Source organism: Lynx rufus, unplaced genomic scaffold (genome assembly GCF_022079265.1).
Source record: "Lynx rufus isolate CCGP_SWC_20201006 ecotype Redwood Valley unplaced genomic scaffold, mLynRuf1.p SCAF_25, whole genome shotgun sequence".
Taxonomy (NCBI): Eukaryota; Metazoa; Chordata; class Mammalia; order Carnivora; family Felidae; genus Lynx; species Lynx rufus.
In genome coordinates, this window is record NW_025814840.1 from 11,337,362 (window position 1) to 11,361,032 (window position 23,671).

Consider the following 23,671-nt stretch of genomic DNA (forward strand, 5'->3'; position numbering starts at 1 on the left):
CTAAATTGATGCATAGACTAATATTGTTTAGACGTTCAACTTACTTCTTGGGCAGCTTCATTTTTTTCACCTTTTCTTCAGCATGTTCATCTGCTATTCCCACATGACATCCTAATGCCAACAAAGTCCTGGAAAACAAAACCAGAGATGAGCTGTAAGAACTCCCTCTCTATGTCTGGAATAACCCAACACAATAGCAGATGGGAATAAGGTAGGACAGTCAACCTTGAAAGCAGAGAAGAAATTGCTGATGCAAAGGAAAAACGCTTATAAAGTATTTAGTTTTGAGTAATGAGTAAGACATTGAAAATTGAAACATCACAAAAAAACAAGTGAATAGTATGTCTTTCTCCAAACCCCTCCCTGTGGTCCTGTTTCTTTCCCTAAAGGCACTGATTGCTTCCAATTCTTGAATATCCTGCTCTAGTCTGTGCAGTCTCTAACACACATGTATGGGTGTGTGTGTGTGTGTGTGTGTGTGCATGTGTATTGTTTCTTTGTTCCCTTTTACACAATGAGTATAGTTCTCTGCAATTTTCTATCTTGACTTTGCACCATAGCTTTGATATACGGTTCTTTCATATAAAGCTGGCTTATTTTTCAACAACTTTGAAGTTCTCCATTAGTTGGATGTATCAGAATGTTTTTACCCAGTTCTCTGTTCATACCTAGTCTTTTGTTATTACAAACAATGCCACAATGAATAACCTCATACATTTAGTACTTGTACTGTATCCTTCATCTGTAGGTTAGAAACTCCTAGACATGGGATTACTGAGTCACAGGGTATATACATTTTAAAGATTTATAGGACTCTTGGGTGGCTCAGTCAGTTGAGCATCCAACTGCGGCTCAGGTCATGATCTCACAGCTCGTGGGTTTGAGCCCCACGTAAGGCTCTCTGCTGTCAGTGCAGAGCCTGCTTCAGATCCTCTGTCCCCCTCTCTCTCTCCCCCTCCTCCACTGGTTCTCTCTCTAGCTCTCAAAATAAACCAGATAAAATAAGGATTCATAAATATTATCAAATGTCTACAGAGTCGCTACTAACTTACATTCCCACCAGCAGTCTACAACATCGCCTGTTTCCCATACACAGTTAGCAAACCGCTTACGCTTTGCCAATTAGTCGGTTAGAAGGGTATCTCATTACCATTTTGATTTGCTTTTTTAAGATTATAGTTTTAAGTAACCTCTACACCCAACATGGTGCTCAAACTTACAACCCCAAGACCAACAGTCATATGCTCTACCAGCAGAGCCAGCCAGGCGCTCCTGTATTTTTCATATACTAAGTGTATCTGAGTGCTTTTTTCATATTCTTAAGAGTACCTGTACTTTTTTTCTTTGAAAATATTATTTGTTCACTTTTCCATTAGATTTGGGTTTTTTATTGCATTTTAGAAGCTCTTCCTATGTCTGAGATAGGAGTTGCAAATGTTTTTCTCTAGTCTGTCTTTTTCCTTTATTTAGTGCTATTTATATGCAGAATCTCAAATATGTTTTTATATAACTGAAACTTATCATCTTTTCTTATAGCTTCTGAATTTTATGTGGCACTTAGAGATACCCCATTTGTAAAGTCATTTGAAGAAAAATGTCCATGCTTTCCTGTGTGGGGGTGATGGTCAGAGGGGTCTATTAGCTTCAGGCACAGCTTAACTTTATTTTTTTTTTCCAGATGGATACCTAATTCTTCATAAAATATTTACCAAATAATTCACCTTTTACCACTGGTTTGAAACGCAACCTTTAGTAGACACAAATGCCCATATGTTTTTAATCCTTTACTGAACTTTCTATCTAGAAAAAAAATCTTGTTTGCAAATGTCTATCAGGGGTCCCTGTTTGCCAGGAAGGGTTTATCCATTTTTTTTTTAAGATACTCTATCTTTTCCTCCCCTGAATGACCTTTCATTGTTTTTCCTGAGAAATATCCTTACCATTCACATGTAGAACTCAACCTTTAAAGCCCCCCAGGTTTATATGGAACAATGTGCCTTTAGTAGCCATGAAAATGAGTGGTTTCTCCTATCCCAACAGAATAAGAGACAATGGCTAATCCTTTTTGGATTACAGAATTTCTAGGTTCTAGTCAGTTCCAGAAGGGATGTGGCAAACATCTACAATTCATTCACACTTATCCTCCACAACACCTTAAAAATGAAAATCTGGAGATAGATAGATGGCATAGATAGGTACAGCTATGTATATTTACACATCAACTGTCACCAAGTTAAATTTTAGGTTAAACGTGGTAAAATTCAGATGATCCTGTGAAGTTACCCTTCAAGTGTTAACCTGCATAAGTATGGACAGATCAAGAACTGAATGAAGCTATAAAAATTACCTAGAGAATGTACCAATTAAAATGAGATCGAGCATGGGGCACCTGGGCGGTTCAGTCAGTTAAGTGTCTGACTCTTGGTTTCGGCTCAGGTCATGATCTCACGGTTTGTGAGTTCAAGCCCCACATCGGGCTCTGTGCTGACAGTATGGAGCGTGCTTGGGATTCTCTCTCTCTGTCTCTCCCCCACTCACTCTCTCTGTCTCTCAAAAATAAATAAACTTAAAAACAATTTTAAAAAATGAGACTGATCATTAATAGAAGAATAGAAAACACACTCAGAGAACAAACATGGGTTACATGTATTCAATCATTGTCCATAGGATAGGAAGTTTTTTGTCATTATTCCTTCATTCATTTAACTATTCAATGAATACCTCCTGAACATCACTAGTGGCAGGCCCTGTCCTAAATTCTGGGGATAAGCTTACTGGTCAGTGAGGACTACAGCAATAGTTAATTACAATTCAGTGTCCTGTGTCCAATGAGATACGTAGAAAGCTATGAAATCATCAGGAGGATGCCAGACCCAGCTCTGAGGGAACTCAAGGTGACAATAATATTAGGATCTATCTTAAACTCTGACAATTCGATCTTTGAGGGCACACCCACTGAGAAATCTTCTGATTACAATGAATGGAGAACTTGACTATACATTAAGTGAGGGCCTTGAATGCCACGCTGAGGGACTCACACTTAGGTGGATGGACAACAGACAGGTTACTGAGGATTATGCTCAGAAAGATAGAATTAGAAGCTGTCAGGTCAGAAATGTACCTCGAAAAGGTTAATTTATTACTGTTTTAATAAACCTGCAAAGTTGTATGACCATCACTACAATCCAGTTTTAGAGTATCTCATCTCACCAAGTTCCTCATGCCTGTTTGCACTCATTCCTCACTCTGACCCCACCTCCCCCAGGCAACCACTAATCTATATTCCGTCTCCGTAGATCTGCCTTTTCTAAAAATTATATATAAAAAGAATCATACGGGGGTGCCTGGGTGGCTCAGTCGGCTGGGCGTCTGACTTTGGCTCAGGTCATGATCTCGCAGTTTGTGAGTTCAAGCCCGCGTCGGGCTCTGTGCTGACAGCTCGGAGCCTGGAACCCGCTTCACATTCTGCGTCTCCTCCTCTCTCTGCCCCTCCCATGCTCATTCTCTGTCTCTCTCTGTCTCTCAATAATAAATAAACGTTAAAAAAAATTTTTTTTAAAGAATCATATAAATTAGGATCTTTTGTGCCAGGCTTTTTTGACTCAGATTAATGTTTTTTAGGTTTATGAATGTTATAATGTTTATCAGTAGCTTATCTCCTTTTATTGCTGAAAAGTATCCCATTGTGGGGCTACATCACATTTTGTCTATCCATTCATAAGTTTATGAACATTTGCATGGTTTCAACCTTTTGACTATTACATATAAGGCTTCTATGAAGATGCTTCTGCAGACCTTCATACAAAAGTCTTTCCATGGATATAAGGTTTCATTTCTCTTAGTTACATATGTAGGAGTAGAATTGCTAGGTTGTTTGGTAAATTAATGGGGGTTTTCCAGTCTGTCTTTTATGTCATAGCCCTTCGAATGTGTGTGAAGTATTTCATTATGATTTCACTTGCATTTTCCTAATGAGCTATGATGTTAAGCATTTTATAAATGTGCTTGCTAGTCATTCATAGATCTTCTTTGGTAAAATACATGCTCAAATGCTTTGTTTATTTTTGATTGGGCTGTATGTACTCTTATTGTTGAGTTGTAAGAACTCTTTATATATTCTGAATACAAATCCTTTAGCAGGACTTCCCCTTATTTTCTACAAAGTCTACAAATATAATGTATGATATATATGACATGACATAATTTATATGACATATAAGTATTTTCTCCCAGTCTGTGGCTTTTCTCGTCAAAAGTTTCTTCATAGTTTCTTCTGAAGTACAAAAGGTTTTGCTGTATATAAAATGCAATTTATTGATCATGTGTTTTGGCTTTATATCTAAGAATTCTATACCTAATCCAAGGAGGTTTTAAAATCAGAGGAACAGATCATTTAAAAAATCTATTTAGTGAAATTATCAACCACCCCAAGTTCTTTGAATTGGTCTCTGTATTATATGTATTAAAACCACTGTATCTGGTTTAATGCTGTTTAACTCACATGTTTAAGACGTTTAAAAGTCTGCTGAGGAGTAGGGGCACCTGGGTGACTCAGTCAATTGAGCGTCTGACTTTGGCTCAGGTCATGATCTCATGGTTCCCGAGTTTGAGTCCCACACTGGGCTCGCTCCTGTCAGCGCAGAGCCCAATTCAGATCCTCTGTGCCCCCTCCCCTCACCCTCCCCCGCTCACACTCTCCCTCAAAAATAATAAACATTTAAAAACAAATAAAAGGATTATATTGGAATGCATTATCAAAATATTAAAAAAAAAAAAAAAGAGTCTGCTGAGGAATGAGGAGAGAAGAGCACACTACAAAGCGTGCCCAGGGAAGCCTGGGCGAGGCTAGGTGTCCTTGTCCACGACAGAGAAGAACAGAATAACGGGGCAGAAACAGACTACCCGACGGTAGGTTCCCTGTCTCTGTCTTAGTAACCGCAGATATCTGCAGTAACTTGCACATGTCTTCAGTAAATACTACTAGGTTAAACAGCCGAAACTGGTCCATGGGGCACTGTAGTACTTACAGCAGACAGCCACAGGAAACAGGTAAACAGACTGGCATAGAGCCACGGAGGGAACACGAGGCACCCTGCAGATGACGAGCACTTGGTATGGAAAAGCCTGGTTAGAGACTGAGCTTTATTGCCTATTCATTGCTTCACTCATTCAAAGAACATTTACCAGGTTCTGGGTAAAGCCTGAAAAATGGTGGGTAAATGAGAAGCCCGCCCCCAAGAAATGCAGGGTCTGGTGGAGAGGCCATCCTGTGATTACACAAACCAGGAGAGGAAGTGTCTATGCTGAGAGATACAGAAGGGGCGCGTGTCCACGAAAGGGGGCCTTACTGCGTCAGGGAATGTTTACTGAAACTGCAAATGTTTCCTGAGGGAACGATAGGAGATGTAAGGGATGAGAACAGGGCCCAGAGAGGAACCTCCCAGGAAGAGGACACATAGAAAGCCCTGTGCTGGAAAGAAATATGCAAACAGGTGAGTCAGAAAAGGCTAGTATGATGGCAAGACAGAGAGAGAGTAGCCCTCCCATAGGATGAAGCTGGTTAGACGGGAGGCCAGACTTTGTAGACTTTTATACAAATTAAGGCACTGTCTTCATCTAAAGATCGGTGGAAAGCTGCTTTAAAAGAATGTCAATTGTGGGGGTGCCCGCCCGGGTGGCTCAGTCGGTTGGGCCTCAACTTCAGCTCAGGTGATGATCTCACGGTTCATGGGTTTGAGCCCCCACCCCCCCCAACCCCCCGTCGGGCTCTGTGCTGACAGCTCAGAGTCTGGAGCCTGCTTCGGATTCTATGTCTCCCTCTCTCTCTGCTCATCATCCTCTCTCTCACTCTCAAAAATAAATAAACATTAAAAAAAAAAAAAGAATGTAAATTGGGAGAATGATGTGGAGACCTAAGTGTTCAGAAACGACCATCTGGCTACCAAGCACGGAAGGAGAAGAGAGGAGAATGTATACATTTCCGCTGGACCCGTGGGGAGTGCAGGCCACTTTCAGATGGTTAATAACGGTAGCTTAGGTTAATGTGGTACGAGACGCCGAGACGCCGGTAGCACGGGAGGGGCTGGAGGGCTAATTGCATCATTAGCGATGGAAGAAAAGAATTAAGTGGATGGACTAGAGGATCATTAGAAGGCCCTGGGTGAGGGGACAGAGAAGCGACTCTGAGATAGCTGGTGTGTGTTACAGGGAGCGCTTCACCATTCGAGGGGAAGAACGCTTTTTAAAAGCCTGAGACTGGAGGGGTTAAACAAATCACAAAGTTTGAGGAACACCTGCAATATCCAAGCAATTTGGCAACAGAGTAAATTTTCTGTGCTGGATGCTTTGTTGGAACCGGGTATTATGACGGTGAATGAAAACGAAACAAAACAAAACATCACGGCCCCTACCTTCATAGAGCTTCCGGTCCAATAGTAAATATTAACGTATTAAATAACTCGGAAAGTAATACTAAAAATTGTGTTGAGAGCTATAAAAAATACTACAAGGTGTTATAAGAGAGAGTGGGGAGGTCATGGGGAAGGTCTCATCGAGGAAGTACATTTACGCCTAACGGTGAGGAATGGGTAGGGAGGGGCCTATCTAGGAGTAAGGCAAAGAACTTTCCAGGCCAAAGGAACGGCATGTAGGAGGCAGGACAAAATGTGAATCAGTGGAGGGAAGAAACCACGGGGCCGGAACAAGGGCAGGAATTAGATACACTGAGAAGTGGGAGGTGTCAGATCGCCCAGGGCTTATACAGACCCATGAGGCTGGGACATTTGATTAAGTGCAGTGGGGACCCACCGAACAGTTCTAAGCAACATGTATATGACTGCATCCGGGCAGCCGAGACCTGCTGCTGTGCACAGAATGAATTGGAAGAAGCCAAGTGGGGGGGGGGGGCAGTGAGGAGATTCCCGTGACAGTCTAGGTGACACGTGATGATGGCTCAGACTGAGAGGAGTGCTGTGGAAATCGGGGAAGGGGAAAGACTGGAGATACACTTGGGAGGACCTGATGATGGGTTGGATGCAGGGATCAAACAAAAGGAGGAGTCCAGGATGACTCCTAAGCTTCTAGTCTATGCAGCAGGATGAGTGGAGATGCCATTCACAGGGGACGAAAGTCTGTAGGTCAAGGTGCCTCAGACGCAAACAGGGAAAATACCAATTGAAGAACGGGAGACACACAGGGCAGGTGTCTGGGGTACAGATGTACATCTAGGGAGTTGTCCGCACCTGTGTGGTATCTGCGTGGGAGGAGAATGCCCGAAGACTTTGCAACAGAGAGAAGACTGAGCCCAGGACTGAACAGAAAGAATCACAATATTTAGGGGCACCCGGGTGGCTTAGTCGGTTGAGTGTCCGACTTCAGCTCAGGTCATGATCCCACACTTCGTGCGTTCGAGCCCTATGTTGGGCTCTGTGCTGACAGCTTGGAGCCTGGAGCCTCCTTCAGATTCTGTGCCTCCTTCTCTGTCTCTGTCTGCTTGTGCTCCCTCTCTCTCAAATATAAATAAATAAACGGTAAGAAGAGTCACAATATTTAGAGATGGGGAAAACTGTTGCCAGCAAGAGACTGAACTAAAATAACACACAAAACTAGAAGGGAAACCTGCTCTTTTACATTTTATTTATGTTTGATAGACAGAGAAAGACAGAGCACAAGTGGGGGAGGGGCAGAGAGAGAGGGAGACACAGAATCGGAAGCAGGCTCCAGGCTCTGAGCTGTCAGCACAGAGCCCGACACGGGGCTCAAACTCAAAAACCACGAGATCATGACCTGAGCTGAAGTCAGATGCTTAACTGACTGAGCCACCCAGGTGCCCAGGAAACATGCTCTTTTAAACAAAAATCACTCCTCTTCTCTTAACTGCTACTTTTCTCCCCTGGTTCCATATTGCTCCCCTTGGTGTCCCTGTGTCCCGATTCCTCATCTCATCCCTCCCTACATACATATGCAAACAAATCACATTTCCCAAAAATAATTTTAAGGAAAAAACTACTTGACCAGAAGAAAAACACTGTCATAGTCTTCCTCGATTTTTATTAACTTCCAAAGAAAGATTCTTTTTTTTTATTTAAAAAAAATTTTTTTAACGTTTATTTATTTTTGAGACAGACAGAGACAGAGCATGAATGGGGGAGGGTCAGAGAGAGGGAGACACAGAATCTGAAACAGGCTCCAGGCTCTGAGCTGTCAGCACAGAGCCCGACATGGGGCTCGAACTCACGGACCACAAGATCATGACCTGAGCCGAAGTCGGCCGCTTAACCGACTGAGCCACCCAGGCGCCCCTTCCAAAGAAAGATTCTATGCAAGTATACACTATGTTGACTAAAAATCATTATAACTTTCACTTCCCAAACATAAGTCATTTATTCAATAATTAAGATCGGGGTGCCTGGGTGACTTGGTCAGTTTAGCATCTGATTGGTGGTTTTGGCTCAGGTCATGATCTCACGGTTTCATGGGCTCAAGTTCCACATCAGGCTCCATGCTGATGGTGCAGAGCCTGCTTGAGATTCTCTCTCTCCCTCTCTCTCTACCTGTCCCCGACCCATGCATCTCTGTCTCTCAAAATATATACATAAGCTTAAAAAAAATTTAATATCTGGAATTCAGAAAATACTGGGAATAAATCAGAAACTAAGATTTTAGGAACACTGGTTAAACTGGGGACAGGGCTTGGCAGGCATGCTGTAACCACTGTGCCGTCCTGAGAGAAGGTGCCAGAAGTCTGCAGAACTCTACAGTACACAGACGACTATCAAATCTGACGTTGTTTTCTCTCAACAATTGGCACGACAACAACAAAAAATTCACAGAAGAGCATCCAAAATTCAAATTCACTTAAAATAACCCTTTAACCCCAAATAAGGGATATGCTGGAGTAATCTTTTGCTTCTCTGGTACTTGGCACTTCCCAGAATTCAAATGAATAAAGTGTTAATCACCCCCATGATATTCTTATGGCGTGTCAGACATGTAGTGCTCAAGGCTTCATCAGTATTCTACGATTTAGTCCCCACAATTCCACAAGGTAGATTCACTATGACCCCCATTTCAATGAGGGAAGAAAATCTAAGCTTCAGAAAAATCTAAGATTCCTTTAGAACAGCAAGTGCTTGAACCTATACCAACCAAAGTCAAAGTTGTTCTCTCCTTCTTTGCTCTGGAGACTTTCAAACAAAGGACTAAAGAAAATACAGGAAGAAACTACCGTGCTTTCTCTAAACTACTGAGATTGGGCCAAACTTTGGAGAGGTGGGGGTCTCTTCCGGTGCTAAGGTAAATTTTTAAAGAAATAGGTTAGGGGCACCTGGGTGGCTCAGTCAGTTAAGCATCTGACTTGGGCTCAGGTCATGATCTTGCAGTTTATGGGCTCGCAGTTTGTGAGTTTGAGCCCTGTGTTGGGCTCTGTGCTGACAGCTCGGGGCCTGGAGCCTGCTTCAGATTCTGTGTCTCCCTCTCTCTCTGCCCCTCCCCAGCTCACATTCTGTATCTCTCTCACTCAAAAATAAATAAACACACTCAAAAAAATTTTTTTTAAAGAAATAGATTAAATCAGCTCATTGTAAAACCATAAACTATTGAGAATTGGCTCATGAAAAAGGTCATTAGCATTCACCATGGGCAACAGCACCATGGTACATGCACTCTGATGATTAATCAAACCAGCCACCAATGGCTCTTAGGAATGAGATCAGATTACATGCAGTCAAACTCAACACACTAAATGCAAATGCAGAGATTTCTCCACCTCACTGCTTCCCAGGATTCGCCCTTTGCAATAGCTGGCCGAGTTGCCAATCACTAAAATTATAGGGAGTGTACTGCAAATTTAACTACATTATCTTCGACCATGACCTTTCAATAAAACATTTTGTTGTCAAACATGGGCAAATGGTGAGCTGCTGTGAATTACTTATTGAAATGTACAAGCCTCTCATCAAGAACACAAAGGAAGGCAGGGCATCCCAAACACGGGGTACACAGGTCACAGCCATGTATTATGCATTCTTTATCACCGGCACACACTGCGAATTTTTATCTTTGGTAGGTTCTCAACTTACTTGATTTGTATATATTTCCCTTTCTTTTTAAATCAATAGTAGAACCTAAACTCATTCTATGCCCAATATGTTAATTTCCATAATGTTAATTACTATCACATCTTTGAAGAAATATACCTGAACGCGAAACCTAGAGTGTGACAAGGTGGTTAAGTTTTATGTTCTGAATCCTTGGTAAAATCGGTTCCACGGAAGTAACTCCTTACCCTTCACAAAATTGAAACAAATAAAAACGGACGCAGCGTATAAGCCTACTATAAGCATGAATTAGAATAAGTGACCCATTTGAACAAATGTAGTCCTAGAGGGTCATCAAGGACAGAAAAGGAATAAAAGAAACATGATAGTGCTTTCAAAAATATTTTCTGGGGGCGCCTGGGTGGCGCAGTCGGTTAAGCGTCCGACTTCAGCCAGGTCACGATCTCGCGGTCCAGGAGTTCGAGCCCCGCGTCGGGCTCTGGGCTGATGGCTCAGAGCCTGGAGCCTGTTTCCGACTCTGTGTCTCCCTCTCTCTCTCTGCCCCTCCCCCGTTCATGCTCTGTCTCTCTCTGTCTCAAAAATAAATAAACGTTGAAAAAAAAAATTAAAAAAAAAATATTTTCTGAACTTTTCTGTATTAAAATGTAACATTGTTCTCCCTCCTTTATTTTATACCACCTCATTCTTTCGTTTGCAATGGTTAAGTGGCACATTTCATGACAGCAATTGGCAGAGTTACTGAAAAGCACATCTGCCTTTAAAGATGACATGCAAGGGGCGCCTGGGTGACTCAGTCAGTTAAGTGTCCGACTTCAGCTCAGGCCGTGATCTCATGGTTCATGGGTTGGAGCCCTGCATTGGGCTCTGTGCTGACAGCTTGTAAGGGTTAAATTGTAGTTAGGGCTAATGCTTAGCTTGAAAAATAACAGCTTTGTGTTGACACTGAAGGTTAAGAGATAACAGCCTTGCTTTGCTCTGGTAAATTACGCCTCATACCCTTGTAAATTAAGCTTCACCAATTAAGGAAACAAAAGTTCAAAGAAAAGAGCCTCAGAGGCAGGGTCAAGGAGATCCACTGGTTGCAACTTAGAGGCAGAAAGTCTAAAGTAAACACCTCATTAGACAACTGTTTCTAACTCATCTGGGACCTGTTTCTTTGTTCTGTTCCCAGGTGATGATAAAATGATGTGATCGGTTATAAAAACTCTGTACCCTGGCTGTTCGGGGCCGCACTCTTGTCAAGAGTGTTGGTCCTGAACGGTCGGCCTTGCCTCTCATTGTAATAAACTTTGTTGTGACTGTCACTGGTGCCCGTAGCATTCTGTTTCAGGAGTCGTGTGGATGCAACAAGCTCAGAGCCTGGAGCCTGCTTCAGGCTTCAGATTCTGTGTCTCCCTCTTTCTCTTCCCCTCCATCACTCGCTCTCTGTCTCCCAAAATGAATAAACATTAAATTTGTTTTTAAGATGGCATGCGAACAGTCTACAGTAGCCTTTCTCAAAGTGTGGCAAAAGGTCCTGAGGTATCCTCTGAAAAAAAGACGGTATAGCTCAATAATCTGGGGAAATATAAATGGATTCCACCGCAATTTAAAGATTCATAGTACTGGAAAATCCATCAGTAAAAAATAAAAACTTATTCAATTATTTTAACTCAGCATCTTTAAAATGTGTTAGAGCAGTGTTTCTCAAACTATCTGTGATGAAGGACCAATTTTCTTTTAATTTCTAGCCTGTAGTGGTCTGATTCTCTGATAAAATACAAAAAAAACTTGTCAGAGAAAACCATGTGTTTTTTTTTTAATTTAAAATGTACGTATGTAGGTATGTATGTATTTTGAAAGGGAGAGAGAGAGAGAGAGAGAGAGAGAGAGGGGGAGGGAGAGAGAGAGAGAGAGAGAGAGAGAGAGAGAGAGAGAGAGAGAGAGAATCCCAAGCAGGCTCTGTTCTGTCAGTTCAGACCCTGATGCAGTGCTTGAATGTGGCTCGAACTCACAAGCCATGAAATTATGACCTGAGCCAAAATCAAGAGTCGGACGCTGAACTGACTGAGCCACCCAGGTACCCCGAGAAAATTAAGTTTTTTAAATGAAGACATAAAATACAAGCTTACATTGTGTAAATTATTTATAAATTACTGTTTATAAATTATTCAGTAAGACATAAAATTGCTCCCTTGAATTGGTATAAAAGTTTCTAAACACTTATTGTTAGTAGTTTTTCTTATCTTGTCACAAATCAATAACAATTTGTGACTGACCAGGTCCATGGCCCACACTCTGAGCAGCACTATATCTGATCACAGAACCCTTGTGTTCTGTAACACCCATCTGTAGGATGCTCTTTGGGAAATACTTTATAAAGACATAAAATGACAAGGTCAAAGTCTAGTTCCCAACAAATATTGATCCAATCCACCTGTGCATTGTGAGAAGTTCTAACTTCAACGCTGAATTATAAACTATATCGATACCTTGTTTGTTCCACGTAAGGCAGATAGGAAAACAGGAAAAGTTAACAAACTCACTTCAGGGTCTCAAGCGACATCTGTAAATTGTAATTGCGTTCCTGCTCCGGTAGCTTGGAGAACTCCACCAGACACGGATGCTGTCTCTTATTGTCATCTCTAACCTGAAACAGGGCAGAAAATCCTCATGTAATAGTCTCCAATATCAGACACTAGCAACGGCAAGCCATCTGTGTGGTGGAAAGTGGAAGGAGAAAGTGGAGGGGGAAAGTGGAGGGGGAAAGCAAGAAGGAAGCCCCAGCTCATCACCCTAGCAAATTCGCCCTGGAACCCCCCCGGCACATTAATGTTTGAGGTCAGTGGTAAAACTTGGCGTTCTCTGGGCCCCTGTTCTGTTTGTCACAGTTCCTGGCCCCAGGTCCCATGCCTGCTCTACCCGGACACCCACAGCTCGCCCCCTCAGCCCCCTCCCGCATTTGTTTAAATCTTATTTTCTCAACCAGGTTTATCCTATCCACCTTCCCAATGCGGCCGTCTGCCCGCTCACCCTACACTTTCTTTTTCTTCCATAACAAATTCCACCTGCTAACAAATTCTGGTCTGCCGGACCGGATACTTTACTGTATTGTCTATCTCCTGGCACTAGAATGTAAGATCAAAGAAACAGGGATTTTGTTCTCTTTTGTTCTTTGCTGTATTCCCAGCACCTAGAACATGCCTGACACGTGACAGGCACTTAACAAATGTTTTGTAAACTGAAATGAATTCTACGTAAGAAGGTGCAGTGATGATTTAGTTTTCATGTATAGTCATTTTACGTATTTAGAGCCAAACGGACTGGAGACGTCAATCAGCAGCATGACTGATCTTTGAGATGGTTCCAGTTGTTGATCTCACCCGCTGCAACCTCCAGATAACACAAATCATTCCTTCACCTTGACAAAATCAGCCTAATACAGGCACTTTTCACATTAATCCTTAAAAGTGTGTATTAGCAATAAGAGTAAACAAAATTCAAGACTTTAGGAATCAATTAGTAAGAAATCTGTTCTAGATCCTTACATTACTAAATACTTTTTTTTTTAATCTTCTTGGAGACCCAAGTGACACGGGCATTGGTCCCTGGTAGCACTAGATGACAGTCATATGCTGTTAGGGTACAAATTACTCCATGGGAATAATTACCAGGTTCTAGAAACGCCACATAAAAAGTGTGCGAACGTGAGCAAAGGTTTTTTTTACAAAACTCTTCAGGCATCACTATGTTAAAAATAACATATTGTTTTTTCTTCCTAGTGATCTTTACAAATGAACAGGACTTAGGCAAAAGCATATACAATATGTACTTGACTAAATGTGTGACTCTGGAAATGCAATCTAGAATCACAGGACTTTACATGAATTCTAAACATAAAAGTAGAAGTGAATGTGTCCAAGTCCTGATACTCTACTCCCCATTTACGTTATGTCCTCTTCCCCTCTATTAGCTATACCAGAGAATAACACTACTGTCCTCTCAAAGGTCCAAGCTGAAACCAAAAATCTGCCCAGACTTCCCTCCCTCTCTTATCCATATCCGATACTTGAACTCTAAAACACGTCTTGCAATCATGTCTCTCCTTCCCCACTGCCAGGCGCACAGTTGTGAAACTCACCATCTCCTACCTCAGGGACTGTTAAGAGCCTCGGCAGATCTTACAGCGCAAACAGTTCCAGACTAGAAGCTAGAAAATCTGGATCCCAGTCCTAGCTCCTGACGATCCCTGTGACTGCTCTCAAGGCCCTTCCCTCTGTGAGGACTCTCCGAGGAGACATCATCACCCGTAAAACTGAAATAACACATAGCCCAGCGCACTGTTGTGGAAATTTAATCCAGGAACCTGTGAGATTGTATGTGAAAATGGAAAGTGAAAATGTATTTATCTAAATAATACATAAATGTGAGGAGGTAGAGGATCATACAGTATTACCGCTAAATGGGGGTATCATGTGGTATCACCACTAACGCTAATCCTAAATGTTCTTTATTTAAAGCTCAATGCAACAGGGGCGCCTGGGTGGCTCAGCCGGTTAAGCGTCCGACTGCAGCTCAGGTCACGATCTCGCGGTCTGTGAGTTCGAGCCCCGCGTCGGGCTCTGGGCTGCCGGCTCGGAGCCTGGAGCCTGTTTCCGGTTCTGTGTCTCCCTCTCTCTCTGCCCCTCCCCCATTCATGCTTTGTCTCTCTCTGTCTCAAAAATAAATAAACGTTAAAAAAAAATTATTAAAAAAAATAAAAAAAAATAAAGCTCAATGCGATAAATTACGACAGAATGAATACACCCATTTCTATATTCAGTCAAATATAAGAAAGTACAATCTTTGGGATATTTAGACTAATAACATTATACAAATAAAAGTATTGTCACAGTCCTGCTAAAAATAAGTCTAGGATACATGGAATCGCATAGGAAGTGCTTTTTCTCCTTAATCTAAATTTTACTGACAAACTAAAAACGGAGATCTTTAAATACGAAGTTGGAAATATATTCAATCATTGTATCTCAGCCTATTTTCCACCTATGAAATCAACTATGACAGGCTCCGTACTGACTGCTACACACAGTTAAGACTAAAAGAAGTAAAACACCAGGGAGGGGAAAAGAAAAATGACTGATTTCATTTTCAGCTTTCACTCTCAATTTCAATGAGGTTTTTTTTTTTTCCAAGTGGCTTAGAAATCAATGCTTATTGTCTGTATATGTTAACCTTGATTTAAAAATATAACTTTCAGCCTAAAGAATGACAACTTTTCAATGGTCTATGCAACCAAGCCATCCTTCAACAGACACGCCAATAATGTTGTCCCCTCTCGTAATGAAAAACTGGACAAAAACTAATATGTAAGGGGAAAAATCAATCTAATCGATTCATGTTGCCACATAGCAGGATGAGTGAGAAAAATTTAGGTTTTCAGAAAGATGTATTAACAAATCTGAAAATAAATTTCAAAATTACTTACCGGACCATACTGCCAGCCAAGTTCAATTTTATTCATAACCCAGAGTTCATGGATATTCTCTGCCAGTTTTTCTCTTATTCTCTCCAGGTGAGGAGGTAACACAATCTAAAATTACAAGAAAAGAAAAGAGAGGGAGGGAGGGAGGGAGGGAGGGAGGGAGGGAGGGAGAAAGAGAGAAAGAGAGAAAGAAAGAAAGAAAGAAAGAAAGAAAGAAAGAAAGAAAGAAAGACATCAGAAACAAATGCAATAAAATAGTGCTAACTATCCTCACAGTGAGCTGAACCAAATAAAACCATCATAAACCATTGAAACTAATATAACGAGGTTCTAAACATTCTAATGTAATTATTAAAATATAATTAGGTATAGCTACATTTTTTAGGTAATTTGGAGACTTTGGGTGGGACAGCTTATGTTTCCAAGGGAATATATGAGAAGTTGGGAAGAAGAAAAAGAGAGTGTTGATGGGGGCAGTCACCATTAAGAAAGATGCCTTCATGGGCGTGGGATATAGCTACCAAAGTGTGCATCACTTAAAAGAGAAATCACCTCAAAGTTCTTAAACCAACCTGGTCATTCCCCATAGGCCAGAATGAAGGCGATTCAGTGGCCAAAGGATAATCCATAGGCTCTCTGAGTCTGTAAATATCTGATTGTAGTGACGTATGTTTTCCCTTAACTCTACTCTACCACTCTCATTGGTTTCCAAGTATGAGCTTCTAAGGGAAAACTATCTTTACATGCTCTCATTAAAATGAGGAAGTTTAGGGGTGCCTGGGTGGCTCAGTCGGTTAAGCACCCTTCAGCTGAGATCATCACCTCCCGTTTCATGAGTTCAAGCCCCCGCTGGGCCCTTGGCTGTCAGCACAGAGCCTGCTTCAGATCCTCTGTCTCCCATTCTCTCCCCTTCCCCTACTTTCTCTATCAAAAATAAATATTTTAAAAAGAGAAAGTTTAATGACCTCTTCACAAAGAACACGAATGGTTTTCAAGGCGAGGGCTTGGTTGTTCACGTCTGGTGATGCACTTACGTGTCACCCCACAGCCAGTCCCCTCCACAAACGGAGGGCAGGCGATTGCCCACAACGTTCGCTGATGAGGCAGTTGCCCCAGAAATGCAGGCTGTCACTGCTCCCTGTCCCCACAACGGTAGAGATACTCTAGGTCTCGGGAAATCCTCAATGTGTTCTCACCGCAGAATCCAACCGTCCCTCCCGGCCCAGTTCCATCCTCCTAATCGTGTTTACTACCACACTTTGGAAGCACCACACCTATCCTGCCACCGTGCAGCCAGAAACGACACACATTAAGTTTTAGGCATGAACAAAGCTTGCTCCTTTTACTAAATAATATAAAAATTCAGCATGACGAGACAGAAAAGAGGATGCCAGGAGCTAAGCAAGCGTTCGCCAAACAACTGGACCCTCTGAGGCCTGGTATTGATTCTACTTCAGGATCTAGAAGCAATCCCTTGGATCTTCGAAACTAATACAAACTTTGAATATCTAACCAACCTTAATGAAGTTACTTCAGTGTCAAGATAGAGCCATATTTAGTTAACTCATTGTCTGTGTCGGGATATGTACACATGTATGAAACAGAAAAGCAAGAATGAAGCCTAATATTTCTTGGGTGCCTGTTTGCAAAGTATTGTGCTAACGTGTTATTTATTAACCATACCCTTAGGGTCCTAATCGACGAGGGGAGTAACTTCCTCAAGGTCCCAAAGTAAGCATTTGACCCTGGGTGCTATGACTCACTCCAAAGCCCACAATCTCAATCTCGACCTAAGAAAAAGTTCAGTTAAATTGCTTTAAAATAATAGTGTATCGAGATGGGAGGAGAAATTTTAAAAAACTACACCCTAAAATTAGCATCCATTACCTCCAGGTGTGACCCACATTAGTGCATCAGGAAATCAATGTAGTGGCTTGAGACCACCCTTAAAAAGAATAGAATCAAATCAAACAGAAAATAGATGAGAGGAAGTGGTAAAGGTAAGCATTGTTTTTATGAAACGTGCTTCAATTATACACATGAATCGTAGGACTGTCAGATGCATTCCTGAGGGTTGCGGATAAAAGCGTCGGAAAACCATGGCCCATGAGAACAGTACAACAGTGTGGCGGTACAAGTGGCCACCATTACGTCTGCTCCGGGTACCTGGCTGGTATCCACAGGGATTGGTGTGAAGGCGGCCTGCGTCAGGGAAACCGTGGGGCCCAGCAGGTCTCGGGTATAAGTTCTTTCTTGCTTGTATTCTCTGCTGTGTTCCACTTTCAACTTCTCTTTTGGGAGAACAGCTTCATAACAAGGAGCATACCCAGGTGGAGGAAGGAATTTAAATTCTCCATGTCTCCCCCCAAGCAGAAAGCGTACCCTAAAAAGGATGCATGCCAGGGTCAGTGACAGCTCTGATGTATAGCAAGTCGCCTCATCAACAAAAGACGAGGAGTAAATTCTCAGCACAAAATTAACTTTATCAGACACCACACTTTTCCCCCAAGCCATAATGTGGGTGCCATAGAGTCTAAGAGCCTCTAAGCACAAAAGATAAAATGGGATCACAGGAAAAAATGGATTAAATGATGTTGCTGGGTCAGGGAAAACTATCATTCACTGGAGAAACAGCAAAGTCACACACAACAGACTCCTTTGGGAATGAAATGCCTGTACACAGTAATGAGTCACTGAATGTCTCAAGGGGCCAAAACAGTCAACTGAGAAAGAGGAGACATTATCTAAATATCTATGTATTTTCAATTACAGGACTGGGTGAGGTCTGATTTAAAAAAAAAAAAAAAAAGTCACTTTCCAGTGTCCAACTTCTCAGTGAAATTCCTTAAAGGGAACTCAAATGAAATTTCATTTGTAAAAGAAAGAAGGCAACCTTATTTCTTATTCGACGACAAAAAGTCTTACTAAAATCTTTAATACATCGAAATGATTATATCAAAGATAATTTAATCCAAGTTCCACTGAACAACACTTTTCGAAACATAGCTAAATGATGGGGTGCTCAGCTTACAAAATAAAATCAGGGGTGCCTGGGTGGCTCAGTCAGGTAAGCATCCGACTTCGGCCCAGGTCATGATCTCACAGTTCATGAGTTCGAGCCCTGTGTCCGGCTCTGTGCTGACAGCTCAGAGCCTGGAACCTGCTTCAGATTCTGTGTCTCCCTCTGTCTCTCTGCCCCTCCCCTGCTTATGCTTTGTCTCTCTTTCTCTCAAAAATAAATAAACATTAATTTTTTTTAAATAAAGGAAAATCAAAATTTCCTTTTCCTTGCAATTTTTTTTCTAATTTCTCTGCTTCGGTTCTAGGCCAAAAATAACAGGAATAATAAATTAGTAAATAAAATAAAAAGCAAACAGCAAAAAATGAGGACAACTAAAATTTTAAAACTAAAATTTTTAAATTTTAAAAATTATAAAAAGAAATACAGTTTGTATGAATACACCAGCAAAGGTCACTGGTGCGTGGATAGCTAATAATTCATGCTTTCTCTGTCCCCTCTTCAATATGGTGCTTCTGTAACCATGAATTATTCATGTGGATAGAATTCAAATAGAAACAATAACCAGAATAACTCGATGGCCAGTCGTAATAAGAGAGCCATTCTCATTAGTTAGCTATATGCATATATTAATAGGTGACAACGTGGCCCCTTATCACAACAGACCGATGCTTGTTAAAGTTTTCTTTGTAGAACTCCAAAGAATTATCATTTATCTCTTTCCATCTGGTAATAGCAAGAACGCAGAAAGTTAGAAGAAACCACCTTGACCCAGCTGATCACAGGCAGATAATTTACAAGTGTAACAGGTAGAGGGTAACACAGAGGAGATATCTCAACCTGATGAACAAAAAAAATCCATTTAGTTTCTGTAGAATGAGGGGGGTTTGGAGTAGGGTGGGGGAAGATGATGACAAGAAAAGAAAAACTGATGAAAATAAATATAAGGAAATAAGTGGTACTTTCTTACATAATATAGTTCATTTTCCTTTATTAAATAAAAAGTAAACTTAAATTGGCTTGAAATATTCCAGAACACTATTTGGGAGAGGTTTAGCAGATGGCTCCGTCTAAATGGCAGAATAGGTGGACAGAGCATTCAGCCCCTCGAGATGCCCCTCTGGGGTGAATCTTACCTCTTCTTCCAAGGCACTAGCAACATGCCCCGGGGACAGATGCCCCGGGGGTGAGAGAGAAGGTTAGGGAAGCGTGGGTGATGGCAGTACAGAGTCTTCTGTGAAAGAATGAGAAGTCAAAAGGGACACAGACCAAAAAACACACAGAAATACTAACTTTATTCCTGCAGAGAAACTAACAACTGGAAAGAAGAGGCCATCGATGTTGAAATTCTCAAACATTCCTTGAACAGGTTGCCCGTTAATTCGGAATGAGATGCTTGGGGCGCTCAGATCTAAACAGCAACTGATGACATCGTCGGTTCTCAAGAGATGTTGATTCGGTGAGCTTACAGTACGTGCAATACAACCTATGGAGGAAAAACAGTAACAGATGTGACTTTCTATTTTTTTTCTTCCTCACAGCATCATCTTCAGAGCCAAAGATCTGAATCAGTAGTGACAAATCAACGCACAATACTGGAAGAGAGTAAGTCTTGAATGCATATTAATGTTATATATTAAATCTTTTGTCCAAAAGCTGTTGCTTTTTGGGGGGAGCCATGCTGCTATCTTTACTATAAAACGGGCCTTCTCATATGCAGAGAATTCTGCGTGGAGATGAATGGCATTTGATGCACAAATCATCTCAGAGCTGATAACGTGATGATGTCAGAGAAAAAGCTCCAGGGAGAGATCTGAGTTCAAACAGACGTTTTACAAACTACCATCTGTATGACCATCAGCCCATTAATAACCTCTGTAGACCTTGATTTCTTATAAAGCCAAATGCCACAACCTTGCAGAGTTGTAATAATGATTAAATTAATGGTTTAAAAGAACACCAGGACTTGCATGTCAGTCCCCTTGCCAAATATTAAATCCCCTTTGTTTTATAAAATAAAAATATAGAAGGATAACGAAAGCAGAAAATGTGTTCATTCGTGCACTGTTTGCTGAGAGGCAAGCATATGCCAACTGGTTTGTTTTTACAATTGATTTCACACAAGATCTTGGTTGGCTTCCTAAATACGGCAGGATGCAAGTTGAGGCGTGAAATGATTATTTGATAAACGTCATTTCCTGCCCCAGCCAACCTGTGGCCTACGCTCATTCTTGACTATGTCAAAACTCCTTTGCTAATTAGTCTTCGTGGGCACACAGGCAGACAAGAAGGTGAGGCTTTCTCAAATACACATGCTCACAAATGCATACAAAATTTCCCAATTTGAGCAAAGACAAAAATAGATGTCATGATACAAGATTTGCATTTTTATAAGACCTTTTTTGAATTTCCAGCATGCCAAACTTTTTACCAGCAGCATATCTGAAATGCCACTGGCAGAAGATAAAGACTTTTTAAATTTTGTGTAAGTTTTGACTTTTATCAGTAATCAAATCTGCAAGCAATAAATTCATTATCAAGTGGTACTTTTAGAATTCCCTAAATAAAGAGAGCTTTTCAATGTTTATTTATTTTTGAAAGAGAGTGACAGAGAGAGAGTGTGAGCACGGGAGGGGCAGAGAGAGAGGGAGACACAGAATCCAAAGCAGGCTCCAGGCTCCAAGATGTCAGCACAGAGCCCGATGCAGGGCTTGAACTCCCAAACTGTGAGATCATGATCTGAACTGAAGCTGGATGCTTAACCAACTGAGCCGCCCAGGTGCCCCAAGGGAGCTTTTTAAAAACATCATATAAAAGCAATGTAACTCACGTCAAAAGATCTATACCCTTCTTTGCATCGAGGTGAAAATGTCATTACACAGATATTTACTATACACCAAATATACTGCTCAGACTGAGGGATATTATTATGCTAATGCTGAGGACTAAAAGTCACCATGGCAAACCCTCTTGTGATGCCTGAAACAAAAAGGAAAGATAGAGAGGATCACTAGTGCACAACCTGAGGTCCACAATTTAAATGGCACTCACACTGTTGAATCCACTGGGAAGCATTTTCAGGTTTCATGTAAGCAAACCTATCATATCCATATTAGAACTACATTCCTGTCCTCCGCATTAGCCACAAAGGAAGACAGCAGCAGTGTGATTTACCGGTCCTGGATTAGAAATCTGTACCCATCTTTCTCCTCCACTCTTCTATGACATTCCTCCACACTTCCGTATTTAAATGCTCCGAGACTCATCTCACTTTTGGCCCTCCCTTACAAACACTTGGGACTTGGATGCCGAAAATCCAGTTCTGCATTCACAGAATGTAGCAACTCTGTGCAAAGTTTAAATTGGAAAAGAATAAGTGAAGACACAGCTCCAAACTTTTGCTGATGAGCACAATTCTCATTCCAGAAAACATCACCAGTCTTTAATTACAGAAAGTTGAGTGGTAGAGAACATGCTCTATACCAGAAATCGCAGATTTAATTCTACTTTCACTATTAAAAAGAATAGGAGCGTAACCCCAAGAAAATGATCTGAATGACTGTGACCTTAATAAATCAGTCAGAAGCCAACTGATTTAGTTTTGTCTTTGTTGACTCTGAATCTAAAATTAAGAAAGCATTTAAGGGACGCCTGGGTGGCTCAGTCGGTTAAGCATCCGACTTCGGCTCAGGTCATGATCTCGCAGTTAGTGAGTTTGGGTCCCGCATCAGGCTCTGTGCTAATGGCTCAGAGCCTGGAGCCTGCTTCGGATTCTGTGTCTCCCCTCTCTCTCTGCTCCTCCCCCACTTACGCTCTGTCTCTCTCTGTCTCTCAAAGATGAATAAATGTTAAAAAAAAAATTTAAAAAGGAAGCATTTAATATGGCTGGTGTCAGAGAAATTTCTGCCTGTGCTCTCTTCTAGGATTTTTGATGTGTCAAGTTTCACATGTAGTTCGTTAACCCATCTTGAATTTATTTTGTGTCTGGTGAAAGAAAGTGGTTTAGTTTCACTCTTTTGCACGTAGCTGTGTGGTTTTCCCAACACTATTTGTTGAAGAGGCTGTCTTTTTCCCATTGCATATTCTTTCCTGCTTTGTTGAAGATTAAGTGACCATATAATTATGGGTTTATTTCTGGATGTTCTCTTCTGTTCCATTGATCTATGTGTCTATTTTCGTGCCAGTACCATATAGTTTTGATCACTACAGTTTTGTAATATGGCTTGAAGTCTGGAACTGTGATATCTCCAACTTTGCTTTGCTTTTCCACGATGGTTTTGGCAATTTGGAGTCTTTCCTGATTCCATACACATGCCAGGATTTTTTTTCTTCTAGTTCTGTGGAAAAAATGCTATTGGTATTTTGATAGAGATATCACCGAATGCGATTGCTTTGGGTTGCACAGATATTTTAACAATATCTGCTCTTCCATTCCACGAGCATAGAATGTCTCTCCATTTGTGTCATCTTAAATTTATTTCATATTTTTTACAGTTTCCAGAGTACAGGTCTTTTATTTCTTTGCTTAGCTTTATCTTACTGCTTTTGGTGCAATTGTAAATGGGACTGTTTTCTTCATTTCTCTTTCTGCTGCTTCATTATTGGTGTGCAGAAATGCAACAGATTTATGCACATTGATTTTGTATCCTGTGACATAACTTAATTCATGTATCAGTCCTAGTATTTTTTCTGGTGGAATGTTTCAGGTTTTCTATATATAATAGTATGTCATCGGCAAACAGTGAAAGTTGGACTTCTTCCTTACTAAGGTGGATGCCTTTTATTTCTTTTTGTTGTTGACTGACAGATCCCAGTAGCTGAAAAAAACCCACACCTTTCAACTACAGGCAAGACACAGTGCGTACTTCCTTGCCATTTAAAAAGCAATTGAATGTTTTCTCCTGATACAAAGCTTCAAATGATTTTCTCCTGAACTTCCACAACCTATCCTCCTTTCAGTGATATATGTTCACAGGTGCACTGAATATTTTTGTTGTTGTTGTTGCTGCTGTTTTATTTAACAGAGACTGCATAATAAAAAGTATAATGCAATACAGGTCAATTCCATGAGCACTGGGTTCTTTTTGTGTGTTGAAAGAAAAAGCTTCAAGCTAAATGCAAAAATGAAAATGG

The 23,671-nt window shown here is 41.2% G+C and overlaps 1 protein-coding gene across 1 annotated transcript in view; it reads right to left on the bottom strand.

Annotated features, from left to right (window-relative positions):
* The window catches only part of RYR2 (ryanodine receptor 2), a 544,943-nt gene that overhangs the window by 307,736 nt on the left and 213,536 nt on the right, over positions 1 to 23,671 (bottom strand). The window contains exons 21-25 of the mRNA XM_047088668.1: positions 19,832 to 20,024; positions 17,686 to 17,902; positions 15,523 to 15,627; positions 12,584 to 12,687; positions 45 to 128 (exon numbers count right to left, since the gene is read on the bottom strand). Of these exons, the coding sequence (XP_046944624.1) occupies positions 45 to 128; positions 12,584 to 12,687; positions 15,523 to 15,627; positions 17,686 to 17,902; positions 19,832 to 20,024 (703 nt within the window). The remainder of the gene's footprint in view (positions 1 to 44; positions 129 to 12,583; positions 12,688 to 15,522; positions 15,628 to 17,685; positions 17,903 to 19,831; positions 20,025 to 23,671) is intronic.